Genomic DNA, 22,633 nt, shown 5'->3' with positions numbered 1-22,633 from the left:
CAGTGAGGTGGCTTTACACACTCTCTTCGGTCTCTGCCAGCCTTCTAATTTTCATATGGGTAATGTCTGTGTCTCCTACCAGTCATAACAGGCACATTGCCCTCCCTAAGACTGCCACTTACAGAAAATCTGGGGCTGTCACTGGTTACGTAGCTTTCCTAAAGTCATACAGATAAGGCTGGGCTACATCGTCAACCCAGTCTAATTCCAACATTGAGATCTTTTGGTCTCAACACCCTGAAAAATTGAGGCTGTAAGGCTGTGGCTTGTGAAGCAGATGGGAGTTCCAGAGGGCGCAGTAGACAGTGACAGTCAGAAAGGTGAGCTGGATAGAAGTAGGAATGAGGAGGACTGAATGAGGAGGAGAGAGTGAAAGCAGAGTCCCATAGGTACTGTGGGTGCTGAATGTGTATCCCAGAATGAAGAAGCAAAGGTTTAGGAAACAGCCACTGTGATGCGAATGGACCCTACCTGTGCCAGGGCCCTAATGGGGGAAGAAGTTATAGCACGGGAATGACTCGAACCTTTGTTCCCCATCAGCACTCCTCTTCATGTTAAGCACTCCCCACCTGCCTCCTATGGCTTCTCCCGCAGCTCTTTGTGAACTCACACTTGATTACTGAGGTGTGCAGGCAGTGAGCCAGAGGAATGCTAGATTCACCTCCTCTCTCTCACATCCCTTAATTAGACAGTGGGCAAAAAGGAAGCGGGGACGGGGGTGTTGTGGCTGGCCAGGCAAGTGGGTCCCCATCACTGCCCTCTGGGTATCCCTCTTTCAGGAAACCATGCTTCCTAGCTGGAGGGAGGTAATTCCTGGCTAGTGATTCAGGCTGGAACCTCCAGAGAATCCTCAGGGTCCATTTATAGGAAAAGGCTGGGTGGTCAATTTTCCAAGCGGCCTTTTGGGGCTAAGTCTGTATTCTTGGCTGCCATAAGCCATGCTGTAATCTAGCCAACAAAAGAAACAGAATTTAGTAACACATAAGAGCCCGTCTGTTATTATCCCCAAGATTTGGGCCTCTAGCCCCAATCATACAGAGATGAGTGGCAGAAAATAGCAATGTCAGCCCTCTGTTGATTAATGTCCAGACCCAGAGGAACTGCTTTTGTGGTCTGGTCCCTAGAGGAGAGAGTCATTTTCTTGGATCTTCTCTCAGCAGCTTAGAGCATTCCTATTCACATACCTAATTCTGCAGCACCTGACCCAGAATCATCTGGCTGACAAGACTCAGAGGTCACTTTTGGTATTTATTTAAAATAAGAAGCCATTTGCAGAACATTAAGGAGATGGAGTGATAGAATATATAGACTGTTGTACAATGGTCTTTGGAGCAGAACCATGGTTTTCAGAATATATATTTTGTCAGTATGGTGGGAGTAATTAGCAAATGAAGAGTGACATTTATTACAGAGTTTTGGAGATTAATAGAGATTGTTAATGCTGGCTAAATTAATAAGAGGTAAAAACTGAACCCGAGGACTAATTTAAGAGGGGGTACATAACCACACACGTACACACATGTGCACACACACAATAGCTCTACCGTTTATTCTGTGCATGAGAACTGAAGTGTTATTTGCTGCCAGTTAAGTCGTGGTCCTATGTGTTCAGACAGCCCTACCCTGAAGGTCCCCGTGGCCTGGGGTGATGAGATGTATCGACAAAACTGCAGGTCAATGACATGATGCTAAAGCTGGCAGCCGACTGCTCTGGGGGCACAAAAAAGGCAGTGATTAATTCTGCTCTGGAAGAAACGGAGAAGCCAGAGATAGGTACCTTCCCTGGGCTACTTTAGAGGATCCTGGTCTGGCCCATCCTCATGTTGCCACACATTCCGTCACCTACTAAATGTAGACCAGGTAACTGGGACCTTGAAATTCTTCTCCTATGTATCTCCTTCCTGCTTCCAGGGCTTCAACAGGCCTGGTCCCTAGATCTGTTCTCCCAGGGTCAGGCCATGCTGACAGTACGACCCCGCAGGCCTGCGGGGTGTCCCGGATGAGCTTGCATATGTGGGCTGGGGTATTCACATACATGCATACGAGACTCCTCGCTGGGCAAATCCAGGGGTAGAAAGAGAAAAGAAGGGCAAGAAATGGAGTCTGGGGGTCATTTCTCTCTGTTCCCTCTACACAGGCCAAAAATTCCAAATTCAAATCAGGCCTCCTAGATTGTTATAAAGGTATTTGCGTCAGGTAGAGGAGTAGCTGCTGAGTATTTGAGCGTGTGGTGTGGCGACCTTTATTTGTCCTCTAGCCCCTGGTTCTGCGTGTGTTAGAGTGAGCTATGGGGAAGCCTTCCTAGAAGTAGAACTACTTGAAATGGGCTTTGAAAGCATGAGTGTTCTCTCTGTGTTCAAACCACTGTGGGTGACCTGTGGCATGTCCCTGGGTCAGAGTTCATGGTGGAAGAGGCAGCGGATATGCCCGTCCGTGAATGCCATGGCATTGGGATTCCAGCTGTAGGCCATGAGAAATCTTTGAAGTCTTGACATGATTATATGGGGTTTTAGGACAGTGACAGCAGAATCGAAGGAAGAGACACTTGAGGCCAGGAGGCCAGTTGGGAAGTTCTTTCAGAGGTCTGTGCCGTGAGGCTTATGGCCTGAACAAAAGCCATGTCCACTTGGTCTCTGCCAGCCATGGATGCTGCCTGAGTGGCTACTCTGCCCTCAGTGATGGCAAGGATTTCTCTGAGACATGAAGCAGCTCCCAATGAAGCAGCGTGGAAGAGAGCAGCCTGTGTTTAGAAAATAAAATTCCTTCTCATCCAAGAATAATCTATCTAAAGTCCAAAGCACCACTTGCCTTTCATGTGCGTGATACACTTCAAGAAATATCTGTCCTTTCTATCACCATCATAATAAGCTTTGGGCTATGAGGAAGTCGCAAAATAATCAACTTTTTTTAATTGGCAAAATCACTTTGTTTACACTGTTCAAGGCTTCTCTTCTCTTTGCTTCTGTGGATTCAGCTCTGCCAAAGCATATGCATTAGCCTTTAGCCAGCCAGCTGGCTTGTTTTTTCTTTTGTCTTTTCCTTTATGGGACAGTGGATACAATATTCTCTTGCATGGCTTGGGATGTATGGCTGGAGTTGAAATAAATTGGCAAGACTGGAAGCACATGTCACAGAGACCTTCATGTTCCAGGAATAGGACATGAAGAGTGAGGACTAGGAAATGGAATTTTATAGAATGGGGCAGGAAGTGTGTAAGCATTTTCCATTCCTAAAAGGCTCAGGTTAGGTGTGCTGCCCTGACCCAGAGCAGCTGGCTGACACGTCTGCCTTATGTGCCAGGGAACTCTCGTGGTTTCTCCTGAAGGACATACAACCGCTCCCAAATGCACAGGCAGCATTTATGGAGCTGTCTATTCATACGTGCCACATACCAGAAACTAGCCCTGGCCCTTCCGTCACAAGTACTGGATAGGAATATCAAGTTTAAATTTATATGTAGGATAATTTTAGTCATCTGAAAATGTCTTTTTTATGTCCCTGTTATGTTGTATATGATATGTGACAATATGTATGTCTAAACATTCTGTACAACTATTCAGCACTGTGGGGTGGCATGTGGAGGTTATTCAAATGCTACCCTATACAATTACTTAGACTTGTCTTCCTTTACTGTTCTTCAAATATTTATTGACTCACTTTCTGGCCAGGCTCTGTGCTAGGCTTTGGGTATACAATAGAGTACAAATTAGAATTGAGTCTTGACCTTGTAAAGTTTTTAATCCAGCCCGCAGAACAGACATCTAGACCAGCAATATGAAGAAAGCGTCAGAAGGGTTTGCTGGGAGCCATTTAGGGAATGATAGGGGCTTCAGCCAGGACACTGGACTGAGTGGGAAGAGAAGGGAGTGGAAAAAGGCTGTTAAAGGAAACAGCAGCTAATCCGAGGCCTCGAGAATGAGGAGTGTCCAGCAATATAGGGGCAATAAGAATTATAGGCAGAGTGGATCACGTGAGTAAAATACTAGATGCAAGAGAAAACTTACCAGGTCAAGAAAAATTTTTTAAAAAAATCAACATGGTTGAAGTATGATATGTGACAGGGTCTAGATGGGGGGAGGGTAGAATAGGTAAGATAAGTCTAGAAAGATGGATAGGAGTCAGTTCAGAAGAGGTATGTTAAGCCTCTATTTGGAGAGCAATGGCAAATTAGTGAAGTATGTTAAGCAGGAGAAGGGTCACCATAGTGGCCACAAGGCAGAAAAGGGATTGGATGAACAAGACTGAAGGCAGAGAGAATAGTTAGAAAGCTGTTGGAATAACGCAAGTTCAGGATGATGGGATCAGTGGTCTCTGCTTAGATGTGCCTGCTGAGAGTACATCCTTAACCCCAGCCTAAATTAGGGCCCCAGGACAGTCTCTCACAGCACCTTGTATTTCCCCTGTATGGCACCTATTAGAATTTATGATGATGCATTTCCTTTGTAATTAATGGTTTCACTGAATGTCTCCTTTACTAGACAGTGAAGTGTTCCACAAAGGCAGGGACCTGTCAGACTTATTAGCAGCTGTAACACTGGCACCTAGAACACTCCCTTGCAAATAGGGAGGATTCAATAAATATTTGTGAATGAGTGAGTGGAGAAGTGAGTGAAAACGAAGGGAAGTAGAGAGATCTGCGGGGTACTTGGGGGCGGAATCAAAAGGGCTTGGTGGTTGCTCGGATGAGGCTGCTGCAAAGGGAGAAGAGCAGTCAAGAGTGACTCCCAGGTTTCTGGCTCGAGTAGCCGGCGGATTATGGTGCCATTTGTGGAGAAAAGAGATACTTGAGGCTAGAGAGGGAAGTGGGAGAAGTAGGTTTTTGGCAGGGGGTGGATTATAAATTTAGCAGGTCGAGCTGAGTATCAGATTCTGTTTTACTACTGGAAGTGACATTTCAAGTCGACCTTACCAAAAAAGTAACAAACCAAAAGAGCAAACCAAATCGAACAAAAGAAATCAGCATAGTAGGAATGTGGATGGGCAAATTGTTTTTACTTTACTGTTCAGTTTTCCGTGGGTCACCCTTCCTAATTATTTTATCTTAGCAGACAAAACAATTCATTAAATTGTCAACGTGCAACATGTCTGTGTATTAACATAGTGACTTTATTCCACAAAAGGTCACATTTTCTTTAATATGAATTATTGCATCTTTATGTTCACAAAAGCATTCCAAGTCAAGAAAGCAACATTAGGGTGTAAGGAATATGGTAGAAATTATTTTACTTTGGTACTCTTTTTTATCTTAGTACATTTTTGTGATCAAAATGGAAAATTGAAGAAAATGTTCAAGCTCTTTCCTGCTTTCTTATTTTTATTATTAAATATTTTCAAGGCATACTTCTTTTTTTTTTTATAATGATTTTTTATTATATTATGTTAGTCACCATACAGTACATCCCTGGTTTTCGATGTAAAGTTCGATGATTCATTAGTTGCGTATAACACCCAGTGCACCATGCAATACGTGCCCTCCTTACTACCCATCACCGGCCTATCCCATTCCCCCACCCCCCTCCCCTCTGTAGCCCTCAGTTTGTTTCTCATAGTCCATAGTCTCTCATGTTTCATTCTCTGACTTGAAGGCTTTCATTAAAGTCATCAAGAATTTTGACATACTTATATCATATTGCCCTTTAAATTATAGCTCTCATGGTGGGTTGGAGGAAATGTAATATTCCTGCTGAGGACTTAACACATCAAAACTTGATTTATGAATAGCAGTATCTAAACATTTTTATAAACTTTACTCTTCAATAGCAGAGCACGGATGAAAAGAAACTGAATCCTCTGAAACTTTATTATAAATTTTAAATTCCAGACTTAGGGGATATGCTTGAGTTCCAACAAGGGCAATAATCCCAGAATGTGTTGACTTTAGATTTCATGCAAAATATATTAGATTGATTCTGATTTAATTAATTTTCCTCCTTGTTTCTCTTTCTTCTCTTCTCCTCTCTTTTCTTTTTGTAGGTGGCTCAGAAGTGTATTCCTTTCCTAATCAGGCATTTGAAAGACTCAGCCTATAATGATGTCATCCTAAACATCCTCATAGAGATAGCAGGCTATGAACCTGTGGCTTTGAGCAGTTTTCTTCCAATGCTGAAAGAGATTGGTGAGAGATTCCCCTACCTCATCGGACAAATGGCAAGAATCTATGGAGCTGTGGGGCACGTGGATGAAGTAAGTTCAGCTTTTTTTCTCTCTGTTTCCCTAAATCCCATTGGTGCTTCATCCATTGGGACTCTCTGACCTCCAACTTTGTCCCAGAACTTCTGAGAGTTCCCATTTCTCTTTTAAAACCTTGGACAGTGGCCTTTGGATCAAGGGCTCATTATAGCAGGGCTAGGTGGAAGTTTTCAGGAAGTAAGGGTCTCATTGCTGGAGTGTCGCTTGAGGAAGGGGAAGGATTAAAATGGTTGGAACACTACGACAGATTCAAGACCACTTTGTGATAGTGATAACCAATGAAAGTGTTTCGTTTCATTTCTGCTTGCAGTTCTGCTCAACTGAGGAAACCATCAGGAAGCATAGAGTTAGGTCTCAGATGAACCTATTAATAAGATCCCATAGCTATGCTCTCAATAAACGCCTGGATCAGTATTTTTTGAGCCCTCTGGATGGTGTTACTTGGAAGAGTGAAATAAATGTTTGTGCATGTTTAAAAGGCCTAGCCTAAATATTGGAACAATAGAATCTTTTGGCAGGAACAACAGGATGCCATCAGTTTGTGGGGATTAGGCGACCAAGAAACCATTTCCAGAAATTCAGGTTCTAAAGGGTGTGCATACATGCATAATCTGTCTGATGATTTTACATTGGGATTTAGGATTTTTATCTTTTTAAAATAAAAGCAAATACATAGTTGATAGAAGGGAGCTTTTACTTTTGTCCACTTAACATATAATACAGTTTCCTATAAGATAAGTATAAAATTGTACAACTCTTAAAAGGGAGTTCACTGTTTGTCAAGTTCAACCCCTTGATTCTAAAAACTAGAAAAGTTGAGTGACTTACCCAGACTGAGACGGTGTTAGTAGGTGACCCAGCTGGAGTTAGATCTTTGTTATCCTTGGCACTCTTTTCAAAGTTTGTCTTAGAATGGATCTTTGGTTCTGTTTTATTTTATTTCTGCTAGATTTGCAGATGGTCTGGTGAATGGGAGGCTTCCCTCCGGTGGAGGGCCTTTCTCTAGCTTCCCAGAAGAAGGTGGGAGAGCGGAGCTGCCTAGCAGCCTGTAACTGTCAACATGAGGGGGGGGGGGGGATCTTGTAAAAGGATTACTTTGGTGTGGACATGCTGCTTAACATAATCCCGTTCTATCCACTGCTGTTGGGAACGTCTCAAGCCTGCCACGATCCGCCTTCTGGTAACACTTTGCAGTGCCTGTCACCTTTGCTGCCGGGAGAACCTGCTGGTGTGCCCGAGTGCTTTTAGAACAACTTCAGCTGACAGCTGTTTGACTGAATCTGATGACCTTGCAGATTTTTGTAGGTACCAAAAATCCAGCCTCTGTTGTGTGAGGCCCTGGAATCTTTAAAACTCTTCCTGCACTTCAGTGGTAGTTTTTTTTCATCACAAATACACTTATGATTCACTAATGTGTTGTAATGCACACTGGAAGTGAATAAACTTCCCATAGAAAATGTAATCTGTTAAAAAAAAAAGAAAAAAAACCACACTAGCTACATACAATTATGTCACTGTAGGTTCACCTGAACTAAGGCTAACCTGACAGAGAGTGGCCCGTGAGGGTGACATTTGTGTGACTCTGGGTGGGTGCAGAGAATGGAGTGGGGATCCGAAGAGCCTGAGGAATCACTTATTTCAGAATTCAGGATATCAAAATATTTGTCCCTCCCCCTCCCCCGAATCTCGCATTCTCATGTGTCCATGAAGGCATCTGTGTTTGGGGGAGAAAAATTTTTTCTGGTGGCTCTGACTCACCATCCCAGCAAAGAACAATTCTAGATCAAATACCTTCCAAATGTACCTGGATATTAGGGTTACATGAGGAGCTTTTTAAATAATGTAAGTGTATGAGACTCATAGAAAATCTACTAAATGAACCATGAGAGACTATGGACTCTGGGAAACCAACTGAGGGCTTCAGAGGGGAGGGGGTGGGGAAGTGGGCTAGGCCGGTGATGGGTATTAAGGAGGGCACGTATTGCATGGAGCACTGGGTGTTATACGCAAGTAATGAATCATGGAACTTTACATCAAAAACTAATGATGTACTGTATGGTGACTAACATAATATAATAAAAAATTTTAAAAAAAGAAAGAAAATCTACTAAATCAGAATCTCCAGGAAAGGGACCCCAGAATCTGGATTTGTGGAACCCTGTGCCAGGTAATTCTGATGCAGCTATTAGTGGATCGGTATTTGAGATCCCTTATGTAAAGTATTTAAAGCATTTTCTGTCTTAGACTTAGAATTGGGTCTTGTCCATCACTCTTTCTGCCTTCCTCCATCAAGCCATGTCAATCAATTAAAACTTTTCCAGACTACTGATACAGCAGTTTAGGTTAGGTAGACTTGAGAGTAATACAAAAATTCAACACAATAGTGGCTTAAACAAGGACAGTCATTTATTTCTCTCACATAAAGAAGTCTAGAAAGCAATCAGTCTAGAAATCCATGTTTCAGAGACCCAGAGACCCATCCTTGAGCACACCAGAGAACACATAAGTTCTGTTTCACAGTCCAAGGTGGTTACTTATCTCTACCCATCAAGTCAGTATTTCAACCAGCAGGAAGGTGAAAGGAAAGAACTCTTCAGATAGTCGAAACACAACCTACTATTCATATCCCATTGGCTACATAGAACAAAGCTGTGTATGACCATACCTAGCTGCAAGGGAGGCTGGAACATGTAGTCTGGATTCAGCTGCTTACATAGCAAGAGAGAAGGGCAGAAATAATGATGGAAGGCAAAGAATGCCTCTGTTGCAGCTTGTTAAGTCATTTCATTTCTCTGGGTCTGTTTTCTCTCCTCAAAAATAGCATCCTTGCACAGGTTTACCTCCCTTCTGCTCTGATAGTCTTGATTTCATTATTCTATTTCATTTAAGATCAGCCTGACCAAATCACCTATAAACATCAGTCAGGCTTCTTTCCTGAGAAATAATGCTCTTCTTATTTTTTTCTAACACCTAAAATATCACCATTAGAAAGTCTTTCTTTAGGGTGCCTGAGTGGTTCAGATGGTTAAGCATCTGCCTTTGGCTCAGGTCATGATCCCACAGTCCTGGGATCGAGTCCCGCATTGGGCTCCAGCAGGGAGCCTGCTTCTCCCTCTTCTTCTACTACTCCCCCTGGTTGTGCTCTCTTGCTCTCTCTGTCAAATAAATAAATAAAATCTTTAGAAGGAAGGAAGGAAGGAAGGAAGGAAGGAAAGAAGGAAAGAGTGAATTTCTTTTAGCTTTAAAGAATGATAAAGTTCAGATGTCCGAAGAATAAGTGTAGTAGTCTAAGCAGCTCTTGATGGGTTCATTTGAGTGAACTTGTTCAACTTTCTAAATATCTTTTGGAACCATTTCCCAAAGATCAAAACCAGCAGGGAAGATCGATCTATCTATCTATCTATCTATCTATCTATCTATCTATCTATCTATCTATCGTGTATTTCTACCCAGCCTCATTCTAAAAGGAAACATGAAGTTACTGAAGTACGTTGCCAGGTGGGCCGGAGGGCAGAAGTTAGGGTCCTGGACACCTACGGAGGAGGGAATTGCAGTACAGAGGGAGCAGCAGGAACTTTGCCCTGAAAAAAACCCACCATTTTCTGTGTGAAGAACTTGGTCTATGGTGAGACAAAGAGACATGGAACTATATGAGACATGGAAATAGTTAGGGTGTTAATTATAAGACAGCCATGGGACCCTACTGACCTCAGTCCCTAGCATCCTCTCTCATCCTGTCCTGTCTAAAAATTAACTTCATTTAGAAATTTTTCTCTTTGCACCAAAGTAGGGTTTTTGGATGTAGTCAGGGTTTTCAAGTATCAGATGATGGCATTGCTAGGATTTACATGATTTTAGAAATCCAGAAAAGCCAATCCAACTTTGAGAATCTCACTCCAACTATTAAAATGCACAATCTGTGACTAATTGGAGCCTAGGGTTCCATTCCTCCCTTGTTGCCTGGCCTCCAGAAAACCGAATTGTTAGATCCTTAAGAGGAAAAAGCAAGTCTCCTGAGAGTATGCAGTCATCAGACCAGGGATAACCTTGGAGTAGAGCCAGCCTGGAATCAATTGCATGAGTTATTAATCAACTTATGCCTCAACTTCTGTGTTTGCATGAGGCCAGGTGTGAGAACTACAAGGCCTGGCTACAGGGAACCAGACTGGATGTACCTGTCTTTCATATCAGGGCCCATGTGGGTGGGCACACTGCTTTCAGCAGCTTGAGAGCAGTGTCACAGTGTTTCCATCTGCACTGCACATAGCAGAGGAGAGTTGTGTATATAAGCCAAAAACTAAAACCCTATAGATCCTTATTCTCTTTATCTCCCAAATTACCTCAGGGATCTTTTTTTTTTTTTTCACCCAAATTTAAACAAAATCATACTCAGTAGCTGTATGGTGCTTGTGTCACGATAGGAGGCAGTAGAGCCATTTTCAGGTTTATGCTGACATAAAAACTCATCTACTGGATGTAGAATAAAAAGGAAGGAACATAGGCCAGAGAAACATGCTTCTGGGGCAACTGATGCATTATTGTCCCCGAGGTGCACCTTTCTTGGCACTATCAAGTAAAGGACACAAATGGTCTCCATCATACCAGGATTCACCCCACTTATGTAAGATGCTCAGTTAAAGCAGGTGCACAAATAAGAAACACAACTATATTAAATGTGTCCTCACATTGGCAAAAACGCACAGGTCCTTTTGTCTTTGTCCAATGAGAAGACGGCATAGGAGACCTTAGGAGACAATAGCAGCTCCTAAGAAACCATCCCCAAAGTGCCTAGCAGTTTGGTGCCACCACAAATGCTTGGTCTGACTCAACCCAAGCCCAAGGCGACCCCAGCCTGGCCCAATAACCACACAGGGACCAAACGCTGCCAACAACAGGGAAAGAGAGCCATTGCAGATCACTGGACTGAAGGCAAAGGTGGCACAGACACAACAGTAAGGCACACACGGCACATACAGGTGACGCACCTAAAGCACCAGATTCTGGTGAACAGGGGACAGTGCAGTGCAGTGCACTACAGAACCTCTTCTTCATAAGGCCACTACTTCCAAGAATATGAGACCTCGGTGACTTTCCTAACACACAGAAGCAGACGCAAAGAGTTAGACAAAATGAAGAGACAGAGGAATATGTCTCAAATGAAAGAACAGGACAAAATCACAGCAAGAGAGCTAAATGAAACAGAGATAAGCAATATGCATGAGAAAGAATTTAAAGTAATGGTCATAACAATACTCATTGGACTTGAGAAAAGAGTGGAGGACCTCACTGAGATGCTTAACAGAGAGATACAATACATAAAAAAGAACCAATCACAGATGAAGTACTCAATAACTGAAATTTTTAAAAATACAAGAGGAAATAAATAGTAAACTAGAAGAAGCAGAGGAGTGGACCAGCGACCTGGAGGACAGAGTAATGGAAAGCAATCAACCTGAACAGGAGAGAGAAGAAAATAATACAGAATGAAAATAGACTTAGGGAACTCAGTGTCTGCATCAGGCATAATAACAGTCACATTATAAAGATCCCAGAAGGAGAAGAGAGAGAAAAAAGGGCAGAATACTTATTTGAGAAAATAATAGCTGACAACTTCCTGAATCTAGAGAACAGAATCCAGATCCAAGAAGCACAGAGAGCCCCTAACAAAAATCAACCCAAGGACACCCACAGCAAGACACATAGTAACTAATTAAAATGGTTAAAAAAAAAAGTAGTTATAAAGAGAAAATCTTAAAAGTAACAAGAGAAGATAAAACAGTTACATAAAGGGAAACCCCATAAAGCTATCAACAGATTTTTTAGCAGAAACTCTGCAGGCCAGGAGGGAGTGGCATGATATATTCAAAGTGCTGAAGGGGAAAAATATGCAGCCAAGAGTACTTTATTCAGCAAGTCTATCATTTGGAATAGAGGAAGAGATAAAGAGTTTCCCAGATAAACAAGGTTAAAGGAATTCATGACTACTAAACCAGCCCTACGGAAATGTTAAAATGCACTCTTTGAGTGGAAAGGAAAGACCGTAAGCAAGAGTAAGAAAAGTCGAAAATACAAAAGCAATAAAATTAAGTATATCTATAAAAATCAGTCAAGGGATTCACAAAATAAAAGAATGTACAGTATGATACTGGATACCTAAAATGTTGGAGAGGGGGAGGGGAGTAAAGAATGAGTTCAAACTTAAATGACCATCAAGTTAATATAGGACTGCTATATGCAGAAGATGTTATATACAAACATAATGGTAACCTCAAATAAAAAAACCAGTAATAGATATGCAAAAAATAAAGAGCAAGGAACCCAAATATATCACTAAAGGAAGCCAGCAAATCATGAGAGAAGAGAGCAAGAGAAGAAAGGAACAGAGAAGAACTACAAAAACGACCACAAAGCGAGTAACAAAATGGCAGTAAAAACATACTTATCAATAATTACTTAGAGTATAAATGGACTAAACACTCCAATCAAAAGACTTAGGGCGATGGAATGTATTAAAAAAGCAAGACTCATCTATATGCTGCCTACAGGAGACTCATTTCAGAACTAGAGACACAAGCAGATTGAAAGTGAAGGGATGGAAAAACATTTATCATGCAAATGGACTTTTTTTTTTTAAAAGCCAGGGTAGCAATACTTATATTGGAAAAAATAGACCTTAAGACAAAGATTGTAACAAAAGATGAAGAAAGATGTTGTAAAATCATAAATGGAACATTCCAACAAGAAGATGTAACAATTATAAATATTCAACCTACTTGGGAGGACCCAAGTACGTAAAGCAGCTATTAACAAATATGAAGGAAATAATAATAACACAATAATAGTAGGGGACTTTAACACCACACTTACATCAATGGACAGATCATCCAAACAGAAAATCAGCAAGGAAACAGTGGCTTTCAATGAAGAGCTTTCAAATTCATTTTATGAGACCAGCATTACCCTGGTACCAAACCCAGAGAAAGGCACTACAAAGAAAGAGAACAACAGGCCAATATCTCTGAATATAGATGCAAAATCCTCAACAAAATACTAGCAAACTGAATCCAACAGTAGATTTAAAAAATAATAATAATGCACCACCATCAAGTGGGATTTATTCTTGGGATGCAAATGTGGTTCAGTATTCATAAATCAATCAAAGTGGTACATCACATCATCAAGAGAAAGAATAAAAACTATATGATCATTTCAATAAATGCAGAAAAAACATTTGACAAATTACAACATCCATTCACGATAAAAACTCAGTCAAGTAGGTTGAGGAAACGTACCTCAACATAATAAAGTCCATGTATGAAAAATCCATAGTAAACATACTCAATGGTGAAACACTGAGAGCTTTTCCCCTAAGATCAGGAACAAGACAAGAATGTCCTCTCCCACCACCCTTATTCAACACAGTGCTGGAAGTTATAGCTATAGCAATCAGACAAGGAAAAGAAATAAAATGGGGCGCCTCAGTGGCTCAGTTGGCTGAGCATTTGACTTTTAGTTTCAACTCAGGTCATGTTCTCAGGATTGTGAGATCAAGCCCTGCATTAGACTTCATGATCAATGGGGAGTCTGCCTGAGATTCTCTCTCTCCCTCTGCCCCTCCCCCTCTCTAAAACAAATAAGTAAATCTTAAAAAAGAAAAAGAAAAGACTCCAATTTAGTAAAAAAAGAAGTAAAACTTTCACTATTGCAGCTGACATGATACTATATATAAAAAACCATAAAAACTCCACAAAAAAATACTAGAACTGATAAATGCGTTCATTCAGTAAAGTTGTAGGATACAAAATCAATGTTCAGAAACCTGTTGCATTTCTGTACACTAACAATGAAGTGGTAGAGAAATTGCAAAAACAATCCCATTTACAGTTGTTTGAAAAATAATAAAATACCTGGGAATAAACTTAACCAAGGAGGTGAAAAACCAGTACTCTGAAAACTATGAAACACTGATGAAAGAAATTGAAGATGACACAAAGACATGGAAAGATATTCCATACTCGTGGATTAGAAAAACAAATATTGTTAAAAACACCATACTACCCAAAGCAGTCTACAGATTTAATGCAATCCCTATCAAAATATCAATAGCATTTTTCACAGAACTAGAACAAATAATCCTAAAATTGGTATGGAACCACAAAAGACCCTGAATAGACAAAGCAATCTTCAAAAAGAACAAAACTGGAGGTATCACAATCCCAAGCTTCAAGGTACAAACAAAGCTGTAGTAATCAAAACAGTATGGTACTGGCACAAAAATGGATACGTAGATCAATAGAACAGAATACAGAGCCCAGACAGAAACCTACATTTACATGGTCAATTGATCTTTGACAAAGGAGGCAAGAAGATGCAATGGAAAAAAGACAGTGTCATCAATAAATGGTATTGGGAAAACTGGACATCTACATGGAAAAGAATGAAATTGGACCACTTTCTTACACCATACACAAAAATAAATTCAAAATGTATTAAGGACCTGAACGTGAGACCTGAAATTATAAAAATCCTAGGAAAAAAGAGCACAGGCAGTAATTTCTTTGACATTGTCTGTAGCAACAGTTTTCTAGGTATGTTTCCTGAGGCAAGGGAAACAAAAGCAAAAATAAACTATTGGGACTACATCAAAATATAAAAGCTTCTACACAGCCAAGGAAACCATTAACAAAACTAAAAGGCAACATACTGAATCGAAGAAGATATTTGCAAATGATGTATTTGATAAAAACTTAGTATCCAAAATATATAAAGAACTTGTACAACTCAACTCCCCAAAACCAAATAATCCAATAAAAAATGGGCAGAAGACACGAGCAGACATTTCTCCAAAGACAGCCAGATGGCCAACAGACACATGAAAAGATGCTCAACATCACTCATTATTAGGCAAATGCAAATCAAAACCACAATGAGATATCACTTCACACCTAACGGCATGGCTAAAATCAATAACCCAAGAAACAACAAGTGTTGGCCAAGACATGGAGGAAAAGGAACCCTTGTGTACTGTTGTAGGAATGGAAATTGGTACAGCCACTGTGGAAAACAGTTTGGAGTTTCCTCAAAAAATTAAAAACAGAACTACCATGTGATCCAGTAATTCCACTACTGGGTATTTACCCAAAGAATAAGAAAACATGGATTCAAAGATATATGCACCCCTATGTTTATTGCAGCATTATTTATAATAACCAAATTATGGAAGCAGCCCAAGTACCCATCCATAGATGAGTGGATAGAGAAGAAATAGGATATATAAATAGAATAGAATAGTACTCTGCCATAAAAAAGATGAAATCTTGTGACTTGCAGCAACACAGATGGATCTAAAGAGTAGAATGCTAAATGAAATAAGTCAGTCAGAGAAAGACAAATTCCATATGATTTCACCTATACAGTGAATTTAAGAAACAAAACCAGTGAAGAAAGGAAAAAGGGAACAAACCAAGAAACAGACTCTTAACTATAGAGAACAAACTGATGGTTACCAGAGGGGAGGTGGGTGGGGAGATGGCTGGAATAGGTGATGGGAATTAACAGTACACTTATCTTGATGAGCACCGAATAATATATGGAATTGTTGAATCACTATACTGTACACCTGAAACTAATATAACACTGTATGTTCACTACACTGGAATTAAAATTTAATAATAAAATCAAAATATATAAAATTTTTCTGTCTAAAAATAACTAAATAAACGGGCCAGTGAACCCTCTCAAGATGAGAAACTTTGTGGGTGGGTGTTTATTTTCTATCCATGTTGGTCCATATAGTCACCAAACAAGTATTTCTCTGATTCCCTGGAACCTACTCACATTTCAAAAATGAAAGACACCTTTACTTTTGAACTTTATTTCAGAAATTTCTATAGCTGGGATTATTGAAACTTAAAAATGGTTAAGGCAAAGAGTACATCCCAATATGCATTTATCAGACATGCAGCATTACATAGATTTTTAAATTTCAAACATAAGACTGTTAGATGAATAATGTCTCACAATTTCCCTAGTTTTTTTTCTTCCTACATAAAGTTCTGGCTATAACAACAGTTAAAGTAATAGCATTTTTTAAAGATTTTTTCCTTTATTTGAGAGAGAGAGCACAAGCAAGGGGAGCAGCAGAGGGAGAGGCCAACTCCCCATTGAGCAGGGAGCCTGAGGCAGGACTCAGTCCCAGCACCCTGAGATCATGACCTGAGCCGATGGCAGATGCTTAACGGACTGAGCCACCCAGGCGCCCCAAAATAATAGCATTTTCTTCCCCAAACTTCAAATTTCATATGATTATAGTACATCTCCCTAGATAGTTTTATTGGATCGGTTTCTGAATTTTTAAATAATTTTTTTTGACTTACAGATACCTTTATTTTTTGTACTCTTTTTTTTTTTTTAAAGATTTTATTTATTTGACAGAGATAGAGACAGCCAGTGAGAGAGGGAACACAAGCAGGGGGAATGGGAGAGGAAGAAGCAGGCTCATAGCGGAGGAGCCTGATGTGGGGCTCGATCCCATAACGCCGGGATCACGCCCTGAGCCGAAGGCAGACGCTTAACCGCTGTGCCACCCAGGCGCCCCTATTTTTTGTACTCTTTGTACCAATTTCCCTATCTATAAAATGGGGGGAGTCACTGTACTTAACTCATAGTGTTGTTGTAAAGGTGAGAGGACGGAATCAGTGTGAAGCAGTGTTCCTAGCACATAACCATGCCGGGGACTAAAGAGTACACTTACCGTGAAGAGCCCTGAGTAGTGTATAGAATTATTGAATCACTATATGGTACACCTGAAGCTAATATAACACTGTATGTTAACTACACTGGAATTAAAATAAAATTAAAAAGTCTATCTGCAAACACACACCCAGATAATTCATATAAAACCTTTAGCACAGTGCCTGGCATATAGTAGGTGCTCGATGATAGTTATATCACCTCTCTGGGCTCAGTTTCCTCATCTGTAAAATGGGAATAGCAATATTATTCATCGCATAGGTTTTTGTGAGGATTTAATGAATTATACTGTATGGAACAGTGTCTGGCAAATGGTGAACAGTCAATAAGTACAAGCAATCTTATTAATTTATTACTTCCTCAATGTTGCGCAAGCCTTTCTCATTGCATTTATTGGGAGATAGACTGAAGCTTAAGCCTAGCAGATTGAAATTAGGGAAGACAGCCACCAGGGAAATGGCTTGCCTCTTCCGTGCTTCTCCAATGAAAGAGGCTGAATGGATGCATATCCATGGGAGAAGTCCAAATAAGGACAGACAGGAAAAGAATGAGGTACCATAGGTAACTGCACATATCTGAAAGGGGCAAAGCAGAATTGACTGTATCTTTTTTGTTTTTTAGAGAATAACTGGTCTATGTAGATTTTTTTTTTTTTCTGAGCAGAATGTATATCTGCTTTATATTTATTTTGCGGACAATTATTCCTGAGGGGAATAAGAGTAGCAAAAACAATAATAAAACCACATTCTGTAAAAATTTTACAATTTAAGATAGGCCTTGTATTCTTGAGGGCACTGGAAGTACACTGCTTTCCATAAAGGGCACGTCATCCCCAGCTCCTCACCTATAAAAACAGTGAAAATAATTTTGCAGCCTTTTTTTTTTTTTAAGAAAGCTCTTATTAACTAAATATGAAGTTGTTTAAATTAAACCCAGGCCACATTCACTTTTTTTGGGGGGGGTGGGGGGTCCGTGGAGAACTGAAATAGAATGTTTCAGTTCTAGAGGCTTTTATTTTTTCCATCATTTTCTTGACTCATTGGACTGTGTCAGCCTTGCCAATGGCCTTGGCCCATTGGGTTGCATACAGCAGTTATTATAGACCTCTTTCCTAACGTGGGTCAACATGGAAAAGAGACTCCGCTAGGAATGGCTTCATTTATTTATTTTTTTGAGAAACTGAACTGGATTCATGTGTTCTGTCTATTTCCTTCAGGCTCAAGTAAACAAACTGAAAACAAATTTAGTTTAATAGTCAAATTCTGATGGGGACCCAGCCTCATGGAAGGCACACTGGTATACAGCACACACTCCATAGCCATGTTTTTTTCCCCATGCCAGACCCACAAGGCAGCAGACCGATGTGGTGGAAACAGAGACAGGATGCTTTAAAATGCTCTTTAAAATGATCGAGCGCATGGAGGGATGCTATGGCCAGTTGTTTTCCTTAGCTCGAGACCACAGACCGACAGCCCACACCTGCGAAGAATCAAATGGCATGCCCTCCCAGCACAGCCGTGGTGGGTGTTAAATCCTGTGTCTTCTGCCTTGTTTTTCTAACTGGCTGGAATATGCTGGCCAAGCACCACAGTGTTTATTACATCCTCTCTGGGCTCAGAGTCCTGGACACTTTTCAAGTAAAGAAGTGACACACATCTTGCCCAGGTTGCATTTCTGTGACATCCGGCAGGGTTTCCACAAAAACACTTTCAGGAGGAAAAGGAAAAGAATGACAAAGGCGACTGACAACCCCATTACTGTCCTCATCCTGACTGTGGAAAAACATAACATCCAGGGAAATTGGAGCTGGATGGATGTTTGCTCCTTGAACTTGCAAATCAAGACTAAAGGATCTGCCTGGCCACTCTCCAAGAGGAGAACCTGTGACTTAAACCTACACTTTCCCCAAAGATGGAGAATTTAGTTAAAACTCTGGTATTCTCAGTAACTTTGGAGATTCATTTTCTCAAGCCTTGGTTGGTGCCAGCCAGCTGCTGCCGAATACTACAGAGTTGTCATCAACTGGGGAAGACATTTTCCCCCCAAAAATGCAAACAGATTTATTGTTTATCATACTGTGAAAAGATTACATGCTAATTGTAAATAGTATCAATAATAAACCTCTTCCAGAGTGTAAGGAAAACAAAACCAAAGAAACTTTGAGTATCTACAAAATATGCTTTCAAATAATGGTGCGGATATTCCGCATCCTTCCTCCCTCCGTGATACAGGTTTGAGATGCTGATTCTTTCTGGGTACAAGCCCCAGTGCTGATGATGGGGACACCTAGAAGAAAAAAAATGTGGCCCTTGCCCTAGAGGGGCTCTCAGCGAATATGGGCCAAGGGAACAGACGATTTGAATTTAGTTTGGTGTGTGTTACTTCATTCTGAACTGGATCAAGAAGGAAGCAAGTACCTGCATGGGGGTGTCTGGGAGAGTGTTATATAAGCTTGATTTGTCAGATGATAGGATCATGTCATGGGAGGAAGAGGAAGGTAGCCACGGGAAGGCACAGCACATACAATAGCAAGCAGCTGAGGAGAGACCTTGAGTTTCTTGGAAAACATGAAGAATTTCGAGCGCCTGGAGCATTGAATGACTAATGGAGGAGAGGATGAGGCTGGAAGGTAGGCTGCGGCCAGATTGTGGAAACTCATTGATTAACGGATAGTTCCTGTCTTCTGCCTTGTCTCTCCAAAGGTATTCATCCCTGGTGCTCAGATGACCTCGGAACCGTCTTTTGTTTCCCTTCATATTCCCGACAAGTAAATGAATAGTGTACCTTAGAGTTCCCAAGAAACCAGAGAGCCTGGTAAAAGGACAAACAGTCCCCACAAATAGTTGCAAACGCAGAGTAGTAAATAATGGTTACAAAAGTTACATGTTGCAACAATTTTCAACAATGTCCTGTAATTATCAACTGTAATTTAGGCCAACTGACCAAATCCACAAAGGGCCCTCAGTTCCCCTGTGAGCAGGGCAGCTAGACAAACCCTATGATGCAGCAGCAGTACCCAGAAGGTACCTTCGGATTGAACCCCAGGAATGGCAGCCCAGTCCCCACCGATCTGATCTCCTTTCTTCCCACGGGGGCCGTTTGTGAGGAATTAGGTGAGTGTATTTGCCCCAGGAAAGTAGAAATCTCCCACTCAGTGACTCTCCCTGTAGCCTTGAACCCAAGAAGTGATAGAACCCCGGGTTCACCAGAAGGACAACGGAGCCTAGGCAGCAGGGGGTTGAGAGGATGAAGTAGTTGTTAATTCCAGCTCCAATCCTGCCGCTCTTTTAAGAAGGCAGCAGCAGCGTCCTGACCCCGTCCATTTCCCCTCAGACTTGAATCACTTCAGCTGAAGCTGGCTACTTCACCTGCAGCACCTGCATTTCTTTGCCTAAGGCTCTCCTCACCTTCCCAAGCCCCAGTGCTAATATGCACGACAGAATAGAGATGTGAGGAATCAACACTCCCCCAGCAGCCCTCAACCAATGGTGGGAGTTGAGTTACATGCCTCAAATGAGGTTCCCTTTCCCCAGAATTCCCAGGTACCCTTTTGTGAGCTACATCCCTTCTGCACTTGCTTTTACTCCCCTGCTGATCGGCAGTTTCCGAGTAGTTGATTGGCACTTCGATCATCTCAGGGATCCCGATCCAAGGAGAAGGCATTTCCATGCCTCCCCAGGCCATTGTCATCTCCCCTGCTCTGAACACATCTGTATCGTGGAGGTTAGCATTTGCTTTTCTTCTGGTTGCATTTGCTTTTCACTCATTTAGACTGGAACTTAACTAAGCATCAGCATCTTGTACTAGTAAATGGCAGCCTATGACATGGCTGGTTGTGTTTAAGGGGGGCCAGGAGATCTATAGGCATTGGATTTCTGTCATGGCCGGTGGCTCCTGGTTTTCAGAACCTGTCGGTCTGCTTCTTGTGTGGTGGCCAAATGTGGTCCCTGGGCTAGGAGCATTGGGCATCACCTAGCAATCAGAATCCACAGTTAAATAAGATACCCAGTTAATGTGTACGCACGTGAAAGTGTAAGAGGCACTGGTCTCAAGGAGCTAGGCCCTGCAGGATTTATCTGCTGTAGAATCCCACAGAGATTTATTTATCAAAAATGTAAGCCTAGATTTATTTTGTAGGGAATAGGAGTTGGGAGCTTGACATTGGTTCATATGGACTGAGCTAAAGCCCCTGAGAAAAGATACATCTGACAGCTGACTGATCAATGGACTATCACACTGAAATGTTCCTGTTAGAGTTCCTAGCCTTAACCAGAGTGATACTTGTTATCTACACGAATACATGAGTACGTGAGGATAACATATAAGAAATGACGCTGAGAAGGGTGTCTTGACATCGGTTTATTTCTTGTTAAGTAATAAATAAATCTAAAGTAGATAAAGACACGGTTGTTGCTAGTTAAGACTAGTACCTTTGAGATGACTGGGAAATAAATGTTCCCAGAACACGATTAAACGGAAATGATCAACCATCAAGGCTATGTAGGTCCCATAGAGTTTCAGATATCTGGCAGTTCACTCAGAAAAGTGGAAGACAAACTTTCCTAACTATCTCACATCACTGAAATCTTTATTTACTAAGTACGGTTGAATTTAGAAATCCCAGAATTATGCTAACCTCCTACTGCACTCTCCATTCTCTCCGACTACTTCTTGTACTGACTTCTGCTTTGGAGGGCAAACGTCCTTCAGCTGCAGGTAGCATTCTTTGTGATGAGGGTCCCTATCTCATTCAAAAGTCCCTTTCTTCCTTCCAGACTCTTCCCGGAGCCCACCTTCTCTGTGACAGCTCTACATTCCTGAAGCACTATTTGGTTACAAACTCTCTCTCCTTCATGTCTTGTAGGTATACATTCAATTGGCAGGGAAGCAGGGTGATGAAAGGAAATAGTAGAAGTTACAAAGATTTTCTGAAGGAAATATTCTACCTTCCGTCACGTTGTAGAGTGAGAATAACCTTGAAGGCAAGATGCGTGGATTTTAGTATCCCATATTGAAGATAAAATGGACACAGTAGATACCGTGAGTTGACTCTTCCGTTCTGCTGTTGAGAAATGGCAAGATTAAACCATGCTATGATCTGAATGGGCACCTTCCCACCCCACCCAATTCACATGTTGAAACCTAACCCCCAAAGTGATGGTATTAGGAGATAGAGCCTTGGGAAGGTGATTAGATCATGAGGATGGAGACTTCATGAATGGGATTAGTTCCCCTATAAAAGAGGCCCAAGAGAGCTCTCTTGCCCCCATCCTCCATGGAACCAAATACCACCTCTACCAGCACCATGATCTTGGGCTTGCTAGCCTGCAGAACTGTGAAAAATTAATATTTGTGGTTTATAAGTCTTGTTACAGCAGCCCGAATGGATTAAGACAAAAGATGAGTCCATTCAAGATCCCAACACAACCCCATCTAAAAATCCTAAAAGGCCATTGTAGTCTTTTGCCACCATTACTAGACGTCAGTTCACAAATAAGTGGAAAGCAATTTGGAAAGTAATCCTTTTCTTTAGGTCAGTGTATTTCAAACTTTGAGCACACCATAGTCAGACATACTTTTAAAACCCCATCCTATTCGCTGCAATTTCTTTGCATATTTTTATTTACTTGTTTATTTATGCCAGTTAAGTTTAAATAAATTAAGTTAAATAAATTTATTTATGGCAGCAAGA

At 41.2% G+C, this 22,633-nt stretch overlaps 1 protein-coding gene across 3 annotated transcripts in view; it reads left to right on the top strand.

Moving 5' to 3' along the window:
* The window catches only part of VEPH1 (ventricular zone expressed PH domain containing 1), a 224,923-nt gene that overhangs the window by 62,016 nt on the left and 140,274 nt on the right, over positions 1–22,633 (top strand). For all 3 annotated transcript variants that reach the window (XM_087870310.1, XM_045811893.2, XM_045811845.2), the window contains one exon: positions 5,974–6,183. In XM_087870310.1, coding sequence (XP_087726436.1) covers positions 5,974–6,183 — 210 coding nt within the window. The remainder of the gene's footprint in view (positions 1–5,973; positions 6,184–22,633) is intronic.

Source organism: Ursus americanus, chromosome 20 (genome assembly GCF_024610735.1).
Source record: "Ursus americanus isolate L20-20 chromosome 20, mUrsAme1.1.p, whole genome shotgun sequence".
In the NCBI taxonomy this organism is placed as follows: Eukaryota; Metazoa; Chordata; class Mammalia; order Carnivora; family Ursidae; genus Ursus; species Ursus americanus.
This window is presented reverse-complemented; position numbering and strand designations above follow the sequence as displayed.